At 40.8% G+C, this 17,578-nt stretch overlaps 1 protein-coding gene across 2 annotated transcripts in view; it reads right to left on the minus strand.

The window, feature by feature from the left end:
* adamts17 (ADAM metallopeptidase with thrombospondin type 1 motif, 17) overlaps positions 1–17,578 on the minus strand; it is a 45,722-nt gene that overhangs the window by 21,795 nt on the left and 6,349 nt on the right. The window contains exons 2-8 of one of the 2 annotated variants that reach the window (XM_036136304.1): positions 17,400–17,522; positions 14,406–14,577; positions 9,674–9,846; positions 5,127–5,210; positions 4,609–4,766; positions 3,006–3,049; positions 397–502 (exon numbers count right to left, since the gene is read on the minus strand). In XM_036136304.1, the coding sequence (XP_035992197.1) occupies positions 397–502; positions 3,006–3,049; positions 4,609–4,766; positions 5,127–5,210; positions 9,674–9,846; positions 14,406–14,577; positions 17,400–17,501 (839 nt within the window). In that variant the 5' untranslated portion in view covers positions 17,502–17,522. Of the gene's footprint in view, positions 1–396; positions 503–3,005; positions 3,050–4,608; positions 4,767–5,126; positions 5,211–9,673; positions 9,847–14,405; positions 14,578–17,160; positions 17,523–17,578 lie in introns of both variants that reach the window. The other variant, XM_012861638.3, reaches the window with a different exon arrangement.

Here is a 17,578-nt window from a genome sequence, read left to right on the forward strand (position 1 = left end):
TAATTGAATTGAAAAATATCTAAAACTCCAACTCAAACAGAAAGTTGTTTCCTTCTGATGTCTCAGTACATAAGTAGAATCCTTGTTTCATGCAGTTTTGACATATCCACTATCAAACGTACACATATTTCCACCTTTGGTGATATCTTGCCAACAGACATGAAGCAGAGTATATTTATATGTATGCTTATAATCTCAAACCTGCTGGACAGGTTTTAAAAAAATAGTACATTGAAAATATATTCTGTGTTTTACCTTCTACTCCATAATTTAACATTTATGCTGAGGCAAAGCTTGTACTTTTCCCCTCTGCAGGAACAGTTAGTACATGTTCGCTACACTATTAAAGAAAGACATTTTACTCAAATACATAACATGAATATGACCACAACCTACTTGTGCCCGAGCTCATGAGCAATGGTGAAGGCCAAGTTAAGGCCATTGTCTTCTGCTAATACACACTTCCTCTTAGCACTGCAAGCACCACCCAGGTAAGCAATACCTACAACACAAGGAAATTATCACATCTATTACAGCAGGTTTGGTCATTTGAGAAAACAGGGTCATAATGTTTGGTTGAAATCAAGAAATCGCTTTCTGAAAAATTGATCTCTGCTCTGGGAAAAGTTACGACACCCTATGATTAGCCTGTGTATTTTTTGACAATACCAAGAAATTCAAGAAATATGAATAAAAAACTCAGAAGAAAATATCTTTAAACATTCTCTCTAAAATCTGCCCTACAAACTGCACTTTCTGGTGAGAAATATATCAAGACACTGTTACATTTACATCATTAAACCTTTAATGCATATAGATGTCCAGTGTTGAGGCTTGTGTGGGGTGGACAGGTACCAGACCATAATCTTGCCTAGGCTACCACAATGGCTGTAGCCTGCTCTGGCTGGAGGTGTCATGGTTTGGGGATGCTTTGCTGCAGCAGAGCCAGCACACAACACTTAGAAACAACCATACACGCTAACATGATGTATCAGAGGCTTCATGAGGAAAATATGAGAGATGCTCTCAACCACATGGGAAGTCTTGATCTGAATGAAAGCCTAGATCTTGATTTCATTTAGAGGCTGTTGGATGACATGAACCGAGTCGATTCACGGCATATTTTGTTGATATCTTTTTATTAATTAGTAAAACATTAGGTTTTAGTGTTTGCCTCTAATTTCATTACATTCTTTTCTAGAAATGAAAAAAAAAGGAATTAGACGTCATTGTGGTCTGTCCTTATAGGACCCAGGTGAATCAGAAGGCACAGAAGACTTCAGAAACTAGAAAGTCTCATATTGGTATGCAATCTGAAGCCCTGAAGTTAGCAAGACCGGGCCTTTCTTGAGCAATCAAGGCAATCGTCGGTGGTAAAAGTCGGGAGGAAACTGTAGAACTTCAGAGACGGAAAGCACATGTCGCTCCAGTATCTTGAGGAACAGCCTGTGTCTTTGAAACACAGTAAGTATGAAGCATCCCATTATAGCTGATCAACATTTGAGTTCCAACTGTTAGCTGCTCAGACTCCATTGTCATGATTTGGGTTTTTGTTTTGTGTTTTTGGAGTAATTGATCATTTTCCACTTACGCTCACCTCAGTCACCTCCTGGCCACCACTCAGTACCATGCTCGGCTCCACCTGTTGCCACTAATTCTCATCAACTAATTCCCCCTGGTACTCCATCTATATCTACCTGTCTCACTGTACCTCTTGCTGCCAGAATGGCTCTTCTTATCTCACTACCTGCATGTGTTCTCCCCGGTGTTTTTGCCAGTCAGCCTGCTGATCCTGGGGACCTAGCATCGCCCTGCCTTTACTAGTTGGCTTAACTAGGGCTTCTATGGAAGCCTGGTTCAGGTTGCTCCTGGGGATTCTGTGTCTCATTCTGCCCACCCTGGGGACTAAAGGGCTGCTTCTGGTCAAGTCAGCCTCTGCCTGCATCATCTGGTCAAGCCTGAATCTCAGTTTCCAGCTGTTCCTGTCTGCCTGTCAGTCACATCTTTTAATAAACCTTTTTAAGAAAGATCCCATTCTCTGTCCGGCTTGAATATCGGGTTCCCTGGGCACCACGCTTTACACTCCATAGCATTGGACCAGAGTACAAGGTTTATTTGCAGGCTTAACAAAACTTTAATAGTGGAAGTCATCCTCAGGTCATGCATGAGCTTTATGGTGCAGAGGTAGGGTTCACAGCAGTGTGTTACAGTGGCCCGTGGATGAGAGTCAACACCTCTAAATCAGAGGTCAAGGTTGTAAACCAGAACCAGCTGAACTGTTCTCTGTAGGTCGGGGCTCAGTATTTGCCTCGAGCAGAGGAATTCAAGCATCTGGCTATCTTGTCAACAAGCGATGGCGGGATGGATTGCTTTGGGTGCTGTTCTCTGTCATAATGAAATATGAACTGATCCATAAAGAGAAGTCCTAAACACTAAGCCTGGAAGATACAGGTATAGCGCCCCTAGTGGCTAAAAGTTACATGGTGCTTCTTTAACTATTATCATGAGATATGCATTAAAACCAAAAAACAAGACCCTAGATTCATGTCGCTAAAATGAGCTTCCAATGTAGGGCGGCCAGTTTCAGCCATTGGAGACAGGGTTAGGGGTGTAGAGCTGCTGCTGCTCCACACAGACTCTCCTTTTAATGTCTGAAATAGCTGAACTCACTGGATATGTTTTATGATTATGTAATATACTTTTGTCTTTCCATTATAAATTAACGCTCAAGTGTGAGCCACGAGAATTGACAGAAATTCCTGGATAGGTGTCGAAATGTTTTCAAGATGATCTGAGCAAAAGTGTAGTTGCCTGCGATTTGCTGTTGCAATGACCCGAATAGCTGAGAATTTGCACAGGCTTTATAAATTATTCCTACTCCAAAAAAGAGATACACAACTTTGTTCCAGTACATTTTATTTACTGGAAACATTTTCTTGATTATAGAATCTCATTTGTGAATTTATGTGAGGAAAAAGTTGAGACTTAAACTTAACACTACTCACCGACAGTGTCACAGGGTTCATTTTTATGAACACAGAAGTTAGTCCTGAAAGAGAAACCAAAGATGTTGCAGCGTTCAGTCATTAAAACTAACAAGGTAAGATTTCAGGCAAAGGAAACAAGGATTTGGTTAGAAGACATAAAGATAGAAATCACTTTATGTGAATAGTATTGTAAAATGTTGATGCCAGAAGACGTCAACAAGTAGATTGGATTTATTTTTGTTAGTTTCCTCCCTAGCTTGGGCAGGATAAAGTAGTTTAGAAGTAGAACAGTCGAGGACTGTCAGTGTTTGCTTGAGGTGTTGAACCATTTGCCTCAGACCATGAGCTGAGTGTTCATATGCAAAGTATACTGAATTTATTTCACATCAATTGGTGTTTCTGACAACGGGTGTAAATCACTAGCTTTATCATGATACAATGTTATATCGATTTGTTTGGATGACAATACGGTATTTGCCAATATAACAAAGGCTGTTAAGATTTCCGATTGACGCAATGATATGATGCGATTTCATCAACACTATTATTGATATCAACTCACAGAAAAACAACTATGATTTGACCATCTTATTTCTAAGTGGGCAGTTAAATAAAAAATCATTCTAACATTAAAATAATGATAAAAAATAATAGATCACCTGCTCAGTTTAGTCTCATGCCTTGAGAATTTCTAAATAAAGGTGCATTTTAAAAATGACGAAATGGTTAACCATTTAATTGATATATTGATGTGGATCGATGCATTGTAACACCCCTAGTTCCAACTGACAATTATTTCTGCCAATCACTGTTGACATTCAAATGTCTCTGCGGCGCTTCATGCTGGAATTGCACTCAAGCTTTGATGATCTGTCTAATTGTCTAGAAAGTGTTGGTCTAAATATTTTCATTTTCAGTTGCTCCTTGATTATCAATTAATTGATTTTTGCATTTTACCTTTGTTTATTAGTGTAGCAGATGTGCCTGTTGGCTAAATAATTTGTGGTTTGAATAGTTTTGATTGTATCAGGGAACTAGTTGGTTTAATAAACTCTCATAGAGATGAAGAGATGTGTTTGTGATTCTGTCCGAATGCTGGTGCTCCAACTACCCCTTTTCAGGTAAACACCTGATAAGTTACATTTGTATGCTGATGCGGTTGATAATTATTAATTGCCAATTGCAGTTAGAAATTGTAATTACTATGATTTACTAGGGACTAATGCAAAACGCTAACGCTATCACCACCATGTCTGACCATGATAATGATCTTTTCTGACATGCTGTGTTAGTGTAATGCTAGATCTGATGACACACATGCCTCATAAAAGGTCCCTTTTTTATCAGTCTAGAGAACATTCTTCCCCAAATTCTTGTGGACCATCAAGATGTTCTCAGCCAAATGGTTTATCTGACATCTAATTCTGTTGACGATCTCTTACAGCTGAGAAGTATTTTATTCCCCTCACATTGACTTCTCTCTCATTTAGAGCAGCCACAGGATGCAGAAAATGAGTTGAAGGATGCAATCTGTTGGTTTCTTTAATCATTCTCTTGCTGATGTATCAAAACAGAGTTTGGATTACAGTCAACAGAATGGGCAAAGGTGCAGGCTGCATACCTGGTGACCAGCACAGCAGTGTCCACTGGTGGGAGGTCATACCTTCCACCGATAACGCCGTTGGTACCAAGGTACCGAGGGATTCCAAACTCCTGATGTTGCCATTGACAAAAGCTCTCCAGAGACCTTTGTCCATGGTGGCTTATCTTTAATTTTTCCTGATGACATAACAAAGACAATTATCCATTCTGATATATTCCTGACACTCTGCCACAGTCATCTATAAATTAAAATTAAATTAAAAACTGAAAGTGCGACAATTATAAGCTAAAATTATCTAAGTAAAAACTGTTGTATGGGAACCGAATTATTTCTGAAGAGCTGTGCAGCATCGTACCAAACAAATACCTCTTACAGTAAATACAGAGTATTTTTTGTGCATATTACCATATGCAAATGACAGCACTTACCCTCTTTTAGTGTATATATTTTCTTATATAAAACTTGTTTAATGTTTATGTCCAACTTCAATTGTAGTGAGGACATAAAGAATGGGGTAAAAGGAGAACTTAACTTACCGGACGAGTGTGAAGCAACACCAGTTTACTGACTCTTATGTGGACCTTAACTCCCAGACTCTTGTGCTGAAACATGTTGTTAACCTGAACACAGAAAGGGAGACAGCTAAATGGCTGTTAGTGCTGTTTGAACATTATTTTATGTCATTTCAATAATCAGCCCTTTCCCAAAGATAATATTAACAAATCGACTGAATTTAAATAACTAACACAAAAATCTAACAATCAAAAATCTGTACTTTCTCTCGGCGGAGGCGGTCGCATTTTCCTACTGCTCCTGCTGTAGGACCCCCCCCTCCCCCATCCCCCCACCCTCCTCCCCACCTCCCTGCTCTGTCCCTGCTTTGCTGTGTCTTGTCTTTCCGAGCCCTCTTTTCATATCACCCGAATTCTGAAAACTATGGATCTGGTCAGCTGGTCTCTCATTGCAATTGATAAAATTGCAATGAGAGACCACTTTGTGGGATACACCCTAGATTCTTGGAACAGGTAGAAAATGGTGTGTTTCTCGATTGTGTCAGTCAAGACACAATCTTGAAGACGTATACATGCTTGGATTTATGATACTCGGATTTCTTCTATTTGAATTTGGATGATACCTGATGTATCTACAATAACAGAGGATGTTGGTGGCAATTATGGCCATGATCAGGCAGCCGGCCGCATTTTGTGCGCTCACAAAGGCTGTGAACAAGCAGAACCATAAGTTGGATGCAATGGAACGCAGGCTGGCTGCAGTGGTTGAACTCAGAGGACAGATGAGATAAAATCTTGGATGTGCACGCTCGCTTCAAGGCGGAAAAGCCCAACAAATTCGGAATATTGGATTTGCCATGTGGAGTCCAGTGACAGAGACTTCAAGGCTGACAAAATCTGTGCAAAATTTGCTCTTAAAACAAAATGTGTATGTTGTGTTTTGGCTTCTCCCTTTAGAAAAATTCCCCTGGATGTTATGGCGGGAGTGCCCAGAACTGCTGCCCACCCCCCCTCCCCTGCTGTGGATGCGTTCAGAACTGTGCCGGCTGATGAACCTTTCATCATATCAAGGACAATGGCCTCTGGACAATGTCATTGACAAATTACACATACTCACACACACACACACATACACAACTGATGCAATTAAAGTTCAAGGCAGCGCCCTATGGAAACCGCGTCATGCGGGGTCCTGGGCAGTTGGAAGAATGCGCCGAACGGCTGTGTTCTTTGGCAACGCAAGACTTGTTCCCCCAAAATGTTTGTGATGTATGTGATGGACGGTTGTACTGGAACTGTAATTTCGATTACAATGTAAATTGTAGTTGACAATAAAGATTGATTGATTGATTGATTGATTGATTGATTGATTGATTGATTGATTGGAAAAAGATAGTCTTATTAATCTGCATAAATGTTATATGATGTAAAATGTTTATTCTGACTTAAATTCAATAAATTGCTAGAAAGGTTTTTTTGCATTTATGAAATCACAAACTCAGACGATGCTTCTTGAGATAATATTGGCATTGCATGATATATGTGCAGCGTCTGTTTATACAGCTGAGCACCAAATACAATTCTGGACATAGGGTGGAGTTTAATCCATTTAAAATATGAAGTGGCAAGAGAACAAGTCGAACTCCTAGTTGGAGAAAACCCCTTTTCTCACTGTCTATAGCATAAATGACGATGCTTCTGTCATGATTTAGGTTTTTGTTAGTTTAGTTTGTACTTTTCTGGACTTGAATCAGCCACTATCCAATCAGCTCAGCCACCAGTCAATTAGCCCACATCAACTCCACCTGCTGCCAGTAATTACTAACTCTGCTCACCTGTTAACCATCCTACATATACCTGCCTCAGTCACCCACTCACTGCCAGAACGTCTCATCTGATCTCATCCTTTGTGATGTGCTTTGCCTCTACCAGTTCCTGTGTGCTTAGTGTTGTGCCATATTAAAGCCATGATGAAATAATTGATGTCAGATTGAATTCTGGTCATGTAGCCAGTGGACAACTCAGAAGGGGGGTTGTGTGAAAGAGTTTCACGCTTTCAGGCTGGGACGGCCTCTCTCTCAGCAGGGTTCCATGCTGTTAGACCACCCCCACAGACAAAAAGATCAGAGCACTCCAGGACAAAGCCAGTCACCATTTTCCCTCTTCCTGATCTGCTCTGGAAAGCAGGGCCCGTGGGGCTGGGAATGCCAGCCATGACCTGCGAGCCACACAGACAAAGGTCAGACCCCTTCTGACCAGACCCTCACTTCTCTCAGACCACTTCTTCCTGGAGCACTCTAGGACAAAGTTACTTCTTCTTCACCATTCCTTCCTCCCTGAGACAAAAGGAGGGGAGGGAGACTGGTCTGAACAACGATGGGCCCTGGCAGGGCCTGAAAGATGCACAAGCCAGCACCTGGAAGAAATCTCTCTTCGCTCGGAGAACATGACCGGGGAAATCAAAGTTATGTCTGCTGTCTTAAATTCAGCATAAAACGCCGGAGGAAAGGAACCCGTCCATGTCAAAACAGCTTGTTTATTTCTTCTCAGCCTTTGCAGGAAGGCGGATTCCAGACGGAGCTGGAAAACCGACAAATGACCCACCTTCCCATGCTCAAGGGAAAATCTGACTGGAACCGGGTCAGAGGACGCAGCAGAGCCCAGGTCTCCGATCCCGACCACGTATCAGCTCATGGCTACATGCCTCCAAGCTACCCAACCACGTTGTTGGTTAGCTCATAGCTGCAGAGCCGCAGGCTAGCCTGCTGCTGAAAGACCAACGATTTTCCCTGCTATTCAGTGTTCCTTCCTTGGATGGCCAAAGGGGACCAAACTCACACGAGGCACCGACAGGTTGGACAGAGAGACCTAAAGGTAAAGGTTACATGGTCATTGGAAAATGTTTGTAATGCACTCACATGGTGTCTTTAAACAAAGGAGCTAACAGAATTAGCCCATGCTAGCATCCTGTTCCATGGCATTGCTGATATGGTTCAAATGTGTTTTATGGTTATAGCAAATGCTACCTCCACAGGGGTTTCATACATTGATGGGATATTAATGTTTATGTTATCCGACCACTCATTGTGACTAAAATAAAAGCCGAAGCTTTTAAAGTCAGCGCCAAAGATCTGCTAGCCAAAATGCTATTTAGCTCCTGGTTACATCCGGTTTCGGACTTTCAAAAAGGAGCTTGTTTTATAGCATAATGCTTATTTGTTTCGCTACCCCGTCGTTCGATAGTGCTATGAGCCTTATTCTCACATTAATATTGAATATTATTATTATTAAAGGCGTTTTGGTTAACTTTAGGAGTAACCGATTTTAGCGAACGATCGCCGCAGCGACCCCTAGCACCTGAAGGTAGAATCGCATAATTAAAAACTACCGTCACTCAAGTAAATGATTTTACTATGCAAATCATTCTTAAAAATATTATTTCCTCAAAGTAATGTTTTGTGTAATTCGGGATTTGTATTGTGAATGGGTTGAAACACATGCCAAATGTTCTGAATTAGTGAAGCTAATTTAACCTCAATTCACATTCTTTACGATGAACTTTGGTTCATTAACTCAAACAAAACGTTATTTCATCAAATAACGTTTTGTTAACTCAGGATTCACATTGGGAATGGATTGAAAACATGCCAAATGTTTTTCTAAATTAGTTAGGCTAATTTAATTCCATTCCATGTACGTCAGATCTGCAGTGAATACGGATTCACTGAATTATTCTGATTATGATCAACCACTTTTGTTTTGTCTTTTGTTCTGTTTTTGCATGTAAATAGTTCCTTAGCTTAGTTTATTTTTTATCTTCATTTTGCTTAGTAGTTTAGTTAAGTTTCACTAGCCTAGTAGAGAGGATTTAATCGAAATATAGTGTTAATTCACATAAACAGCGTTATATAGCGATGTTCTCTGGTTGTTCATTCTATTTCTGTTATTAAATTGAACTTGAAGTTGTCACTCCTTTATTCTATGTGTGTGCAGAGTTTGCTGTTAAAAGATCGCTAGTGTCAAATTCATCCTTTTCAACCATTGTCCTGATATCAGCTTAAGAGCTGATCATCACTAGACAATACTTAACAGACAAACAGTTATTTATCAAACATTAAATAACTTTAAAAAGTGTATAATTGCACAACATCAGCCAGTTGGACTCTTCTGTTGAAAGTTGCCTGTGTCTGCATGCTGCAGTTCTGCCTGTTTTCCCGTGAGTTCCAGCCACTCGCTCTTCTCGTTCTTTCTGGTTTTTTTCCTCAGTCCACCTTGCCTGTTCTGATCAGCTCCTGCCCTCTTCACTGGTCTGGCCTGTCACTACCTGCATCTGGTCAAGTCTGGGCCTGCTTGCCTGCCTCATCGTCCACTACTCATCATTTCAATAAACTTTTTACAAACTTAACTCTGTGTTGGTTAAATATCAGGTTTGTACTTACAGCTTTTCTGTCTAACCTGAGTCTAAAAATGTATTTAATCCACCTCATGCCTATACTTACACATTGTCAAATAATTGTTTTACCTCCCAGAAATGTTAATGTTCCTATTTGAGTTCTTCCTGGAAGTCTCACCATATTCATGATAGTAAGCAGGAATCTTTGTGCCACTTCTGCACCATGGTACTGCACCATGTCAGAGTCTGCCACAACCATGGTCTCCAAAGTGTATGATCTGTGCAAGTTCATGGCGTTCCTCTTCCTGCGATCGTCTTCAGCCAGTTTAGGTCTCCTCTTCTTTTTCTCCCCTGCAACAAGCAGTGAGACAAGCTGCCCTTAGACCAAGGTTAGAAACAACTTTTGATGCACAGTGGAAAAACAGCAGAATAGCAAAAACATCTAAACAACTCAGGACTGGGATATCTTTTCGATCAACAAGGCTTAGGTTGTGTTCATGTGGACATTTCTTTTGAACCACACAATACTTCCCTGACTTTAAACCCACCAAAACAAACTAAAGGCTGTCATGTTCATGCCATCTCGTGTCTGTGGAGGATTCAGACAGGAGGCAGGCAGAATCATGGAATAAGGAGTTTATTAAGGAAGAGAAAAGGTCGAACTTACAATGCAGAGGGAACTATGAGCAACACAGAAAAAAGCAAAAAGAGGAGAACAGGTAGCATAATGGACGGAGTAGCAGACAGACAATAGGAAAATGTGTCAAGAAGCTGGAGGAAACAGGAGGCATAAATAACGCCTCCTGTTTCCTGTGAAGCTCCTCCAATTATATGTGCATTATTGGAATAATGATGCTAATATACAGAATGTGTAGCAGCTGTGGGCGAACCTTCACTAATTCAAAGCTGGTTGTTTTAGACAAAAAAAATAATCAGAATCCTTGTTTGTACGCAATAAATTTGTTGGGAAAAAAAATCATCCCTGAAAGAATGCCCATGATATCTGCAAGCTGTTTTCGTTTACAGAATAAACAGTAACAACAAAGCATTTAACAAAATTGTGCTGCTTAAAAATTCTTTGCCATTTGATGTCAGTACAAGCAAGCTTTCTGGGTAAGGGCTCGTTTGAATTCCCCTGCGCCAAGTTACAGATATTCAGAGATGCACAACCTTGAGAGGTGACAGCAGACGGGGGCGGGGAGGGCCCGGTTGTGTCACTGTTGCCACGCACACCCTTGTACCCTGTTAAATGCGTCAGGCATAAACCTAGCTTTATACTGGGCTCACACCAGCCTCAGGGAATTGTATGAGCCAAACAGGAAGTCAGACGCTGCGTTGCATTAACTTCCTGTGTATTTCAAAATAAAGCAATCTGTATTTTCTCAATTTCTTTTCCTGCGCGCATACGTTCACTCGGAAATGTGAACATTATGTCATAACCAGTGACACGGGGTCAAATGTGCGTGGTAGAGCATAACTAGCATCAATAGTGAGGGAAAACAACAAGGTGGTGCTTGTTCAGCCGAATGCGGCTTTTGTTTACGAGACACTTCCTAAATATTCCTCTAGTTATCGCGTGAACTACCGGCAAGAGCTTGAACCCATGTGAACTTCTGTTCTTGCCGTGTCCAAATCCGGCACTGCAGCTGGCCACTGTTTCCTTAGGACCAGTAAGGGTGGGGGTTTTCAGAAAAGCCGCACTGGATCACTGCACCATATTCAGTGTTAACCCAAGTGTAAGCCTGGCGGTAAGAGTTCCTTTAATGCAGCACCATGTAACTTTTAGTCACTAGGTGCGCTAGACCTGTGATTTCCAGGTTTAGTGGCCCTGAAGGCCATTGGCAACACTGCACTGTCACAAAATTAAAAAAAAAATTGGAATCTTGCTCTAAAGCCTGGTGGAGACATGCTTTACACAACGGCACCGGCATACATCTAAAAAAAATTCAATATTGTGTAAAAGTGCAATATTGACTGCCATAACTGAAAGTGAAACGGTTATTTTAGTGTTATTACACATTGAGTGAAATATTCCAGGCTTTTATTTCTTGTAATTTTTATGATTATGCCTTACAGGTAAAGAACCCCCAAAATTCAGTGTCTCAGAAAATTAAAGTAATACATTAGACCAATAAAAAAAAGGATGTTTTAGGCACAAATGTCAGGCTTCTGGAAAGACTCTGCATCTCTATGCACTCAATACCTGGTTAAACCTCCTCTTGCATGAATTACTGCATCAATGTATGGTAGCAGGAAGGCCATCAGCCTGTGGCACTGCATAGGTGGAATTGATGCCCAGATTGCTTTCATAGCTGCCATCAGGTTATCTGCCTGGCTGGGTCTGGTGTCTCTCATCATTGGACTAGCTTTTGGCACCTTTGGCAGTGTGTGCCGGTACCAAGTCCTGCTGGAAAATAAATCGCCTCCATACAGCTTGTCTGCAGATGGAAACAAGTGCTCTAGAATTTCCTGCTAGATGGCTGCATTGACTGTGGACTTCAGAAAACTCAGTGGACCAGAACCAGCAGACAACATGGTACCCCAAACCATCACTGACTGGAATCATAACTCTGGACTTCAAGCAATCTGGATTCACTATCTCCCCAGTCTTTCTGCAGACTCTGGGACCTTAATATTCCAAATTAAACGCAGAATTTACCTTCACCTCAAAAAAGGACTTTGGACCATTAAGCAACACTTTAGCCCCTTTTCTCTGTAGCCCAGGTAAGAAGCTTGTAGCCCAGGTGTAGGATCTGTCTATGCCTGGTGGCTCTTGATGCACCGACTCCAGGCTGTGAAGCTCCTCCAAATTCTTGAATAGATTTTGTTTTTGACAATCCTCTCGACCCTACGGTCCTCCCTGTTTCTGGTTCACCTTTTACAGCAACGATTCCTCCTTCCACTTAATTTTCTGTTAATATGCTTGGATCCAGAACTCTGTGAACAACCAGCTTATTCAGCAATTAACTCTGGTGTCTTCCCCTCCTTGTGAAGGGTGTTGATGACCAGTCTGTCCGGTCAGCCGTCTTCCCCATGATGGCGTCGCCTACTGACCCAGAGTGGGAGACCTTTTAGAGGCTCATGAAACTCCTGCAGGTATTTTGAGTTGATTAGCTGACTATGGTGATGATTTTTTTTTTCAGCATTCAATGTTTCTGAAACACTGAATATTAGGTTTTCATTACCTGTAAGCCATAATCATCAAAATTACAAGAAACAAGGGCTTAGAATTTATCATTCTATGTGTACGGTCTGTATAATACAGGGGTGTCAAACTCATTTTAGTTTAGGGGCCGCATACAGCTTAATCTGATCTCAAGAGGGCCACACGAGTTAACTCATTGAGATTAAATAGAACTAATAAAAGTGGACTTGTTGTTGATTTTTATATAAAATTAATTTCACTTTTACACAATATATTATGAATAACCTCAGCGTTTTTAAGAAAAGTGTGTGCAATTTCAACAATACTTTTACTCAGTTAAACATTTACTTGTGCATTATGCATAAGAACTGATCACAGTGATTGTACAATGTTGAAAAACATTTATTCACATCTTTGGAACTTAAAAACACTGACCTGCATGACAAAATACATCAAACAGATAAAAATTAAGAAATGATTTAAAATCAATTTTCCACACCTGAAGCTCAGTGCTACCATCTGCTGATTAAAACACAGCGCCCCTCGTGGACAACATAGGAACTGCAGATTTTCAATTAAACGAAGTACATGTTTTTTATTCAATAATTGTTTTATCATTCTCTTCCTTTTATCTCCTCTTTCTTTCACCTTTTCTTTTTTTCTTCTTGTTCTTCCTTTCATCTCCTACTTTCCCATTGTAGTCCCCATATCATTTGAGATATTCCCCCCATGAATCATAATAAAACTATTCACATTCATAAATCAAGTGGAGCACTATGGCAAAAACAGCACTGCTCCACTTGTGAAAGTGGAAAGAGCTCTTTTTGGCATTAAGACAACAATTCTTATTGCCACATTGCCAGACAGGACACCGAATTTTTTTTTTTGGAATAATGATAATGCATTTAGCCACGGGGCCAGACTAAATTGTTCGGCGGGCCGGAACCGGCCCGCAGGCCGTATGTTTGACACCCCTGGTATAATATATGCGTTTCACTTTTTTAGATGACTGATGAAAAAAACACTTTTACACAATGTTCAAATGTTTGGAGCTGTACATTTACATACTGTTCTGAAGATGACATAAATGTTGAAGGTCTGTGGCTATTGATTCTGCAAAACATTGGAAACTGCTAACGTTGCATCCACTAGAACCCTCTCTGGTTGTTAATGGACGACCACTTTGTCACTGAGTTAATACTAATAACAGCTGACTGTTGACATTTTTATTAGAGATGAAATTTCATAACTGGAATTTTTCCCTAAATTGCATTGTCAATGTACCCCACACCCATGTTTAAAAACACAAATGTTTAAGGAAGCAGTTTGCCTGCCTTGGGGCTTTATGTTATACACCTGCAGGCATGAACGGGATTGGAACACCTACACCTAAACAAAATCATTTGGATGGGTATGTAAATACTTTTGGCAATATGTTGTATGTTCAGTGAAACATTTCTTGCTTATTACAGCAAACACACCAAGTAATAAATTAGCAACAAATATGGAAGCATATTATTTTTATCTGTAAGCCAGACAGTGTGACAATTGCAGCCAGCACTGCAAGGCTGTTTAATATAGAATGCCTAAATGTGATAGTGTTATCTTACGTTATGGGTCCAGTGCAGAATGCTTCGGCTTCATGATGGCTTCCCGTAAAAAGGATTTTTGTCTTAATAACTTATTGTTTATTGCTATTAATTAGTAATAATGTTGTCAAGAGACACATTCAAACCAAATGACAGTATCTCACAGTGTCTCTTACCTTCTACAGTCCCACAGTAGGTGGGCTGGCCAGCACACTGACCCGGGTTGTTCTTCGCTGAGCACCGGTGTCGGAGCAGCTGGTGTTTAATTCCGGAGAACGGCTGCGATGGATCGTGTTCACCCACAGGCTGGATGAACAGGCTGTCCTCCCCAATCTGAATTAGTCCAGTCTGTGCAAAAATACGCATCAGATCAAAAGTCTATGATGAGGAGATGCTTCTAGAGTTTTAAAAAAAGCCCTTGAGCTGTAGGGGCAGCTGCTTGCGTCTGTCTTTTACTGTAGTAATATTTGAAAATGATTTGAACATAGAATGGGCCGCAAAGTGGAGCACCTGGTAGCAATGTTGCCTCACAAATAATAAATCCCTGGTTTGAATACCAGTGACGGCCTTTATGTGTGTTTGTATGTTCTCCTCTGGGTACTCTGGCTTCATCCCACCATCCAAAAGCATGCATGTTAGGATAATTGGCCATTCTAAACTGTCCTTACATGTCAATATGTGTTTGTAAGTTTTGTCAGACCTGTATGTCTAATATGCTGCCCTATGATGGAGTGGCAACTTGTTAAGTGTGTACCCCTCCTCTTGAGGTAGGCAACAGCCTCTCAGTAAACCAGCAAGAATTAAATGTACTGGATGGATGGATGGATGGATGGATGGATGGATGGATGGATGGATGGATGGATGGATGGATGGATGGATGGATGGATATGGAGCAAGGTAGTGAAGAAGTTACAAGTCCTCATATTTTTTTAAGTTTTAGATCTCAACCAAGTTGTAAGTTGTGCTTCAAAATACAAGAAGAGAAAACCAGACAAAAACACAAAACAAAAGGTTTGGCAATTTGGTATTTAAAGTCAAACTGATTCATCAACTGATTAAAAGTTAAAGACCATTAGCAAACAACCCCCCACTACCACCACCCCCAAAAGTGGAAAAGAAGGAGTGTAATCCTCCCTTACTAAGTATCCAGTTTCAGTGGGATTTCGCTTAGGGGAACATGTGAGGGTCAAAAAGGCCCTTATTCTCCTTCCTGTCAGATTGCCATGGTGAACAGCAGTGTCATCCTCTGTAAAGACCCACCTATCACTGCACAGCTGAAGGCCATCCGTCAAGAAGCTACATCGCCTCCTATTGGCCAGCTGCGGCTTTACACATTGCTCAACCTGAAGTATAAAAGCTTCCAGATCCCAATGAAGGATCCTCCACCGTAGCCTCGTGAGACCATCCTGATCTCGCGAGCTTTCAAGGTTTCACTCGCAGATATGCGGAGCAAATCTATCTGGCGGAGTCAGGTAACCTCCACCGTGCCATACAGAAAACATCTTCAAGCTGATCATGAAAGTAATGTTGCTAACCATCAGGACCATTCGTCCACACTGAGGGAAACCTTTATTTCATCTTTTAATGTCCCATGTCTGGTGCCTCCTAACCAAGTTTGTGGTGTTTTCGTTCTTTAAGCTGTTCCATCAGAGATAATGTCTGGTTACTGGATTGTTGTTAAGATCAGTTATGGCCTTTAATCCGGGTCAAGCAGCTGCCCGAGTCCTCCGACTCAGCAAAGGTTTCATTTACTCAGGTTCACCTCCTGACTGTTTTAAAATGACTATCTCACTGTTTTCCCACTGTTGGCAGCAGTGGATCGTTGCAAAAGACCTTGCTTGTACATTTCAATAATCCTGCCACAGCCAAAGAAAGAAAGTTTTTTTGCATTTGCCATCAGGAGGTCATGACAATAGGAATGCCTGATGCAAAATCAGTGTTGATTTGAGCTTTGGAAGGTGATAGGCTTAAACTTTTGATCAGCTGATGAACACTTTAAATTTAGCTTTCAACAACTTGTCTCTAGCTATCTTTAATATAACATTGAACACACACACACACACACACACTCCAGGTTGACTGGAAATCCCCGATGACATTAGAGAATTGAGCTAGATATCACCAACCCCTCCAGATTGATACGCAGCAACATTTGTTTCTCTAAGCTTACTGCTGATGTCTTTCCATCTGGTGTAACACACACACCTGATGTTTAAGTGCAGCAAATGCAGCTTTTCAGTATGGTCTCCATCTTTGTTGAATAAACAAAGTCATGGTGGAGTCCTCTGTGTGATCTTTGTTCCCTTGAGGTTAAATTTAGGTCAAATTAATCCCAAAATTATTCATACCCAGAAATTTTGATTTAAAATCACATAAAACCTGAGATGTTCAAACTGTTTGTTAGATGAGACAGATGTCTCTCAAAATATTTTGAACAAATTATTCATGGCTCTTTTATTGACATTGTATTTAAAATTATCATGTTGTAAAACTATACCCTGCTTAGTAATCAATATTAAAGTCGTTCTTGGCATTATAGCAATTAAAGTCTTCTTATAATCAGAGATCAGCTTTCTGTTTGTTTTCACTGGTATTTTGAAGACTTTTGGTGATGAGCTCCAGGTTGTGAGGTCGGAAAGCCTCCTTTCCATCACCTTAATTTATCTACCTGTACAGATTGTCTGTTAGAGTCAAAGAGGAAACATGTTGACAAAATTAGAAGACTGATTTAAACCCAAATCTGACAGTGGTATGAATAATTTGGGGTTTGACTGGATAATATATACGTACTGTATATACATCACACAGGTTATCTTGATATTCTCTCCAGACCACTTCATCTGATTTATGACGTAATTAACTGAAGCTCAGTTGCTTGATTTGAACATCATGAGACCTTATCAGCTATCCAAAAACAAAAGATAGATTTACCAAACCGCCACAGATGCTCAGTGATGCCATAGAGTCTGTATGGTTGATGATAAAGCCAGAGTAAAAACAAAGCTGCTTCATGGATACGTGTCTGACTATTACACTTTGGTTCCTGAGCCTCTCCTCTACAATAAAGTCTCTTGAAAGCATTTTGAGGTCTCGTGTTAAATGCAGATACAGACTCCTCCCAAAAGCAGACAGCGACACAATGATGTTCTCTGGCTCAGAATGTTCTTTACTCGAGAAATCCATCGGCCCCTGATGATGCCGCCGCAGCCTGTAGACGGGGTCCTGGGCCAGGTACGTCTCCTGCCTGGACAGCAGCCTGGGAACCACCTCATCTGTTTCCAGATCAGTCTGAGCTGTGGGTGGAAACAACGTCCAATTAAACACTGCAGTTACAGGTACGGTAAAGGTA

The sequence above is a fragment of the Fundulus heteroclitus genome, chromosome 4 (genome assembly GCF_011125445.2).
Source record: "Fundulus heteroclitus isolate FHET01 chromosome 4, MU-UCD_Fhet_4.1, whole genome shotgun sequence".
NCBI classification, from domain to species: Eukaryota; Metazoa; Chordata; class Actinopteri; order Cyprinodontiformes; family Fundulidae; genus Fundulus; species Fundulus heteroclitus.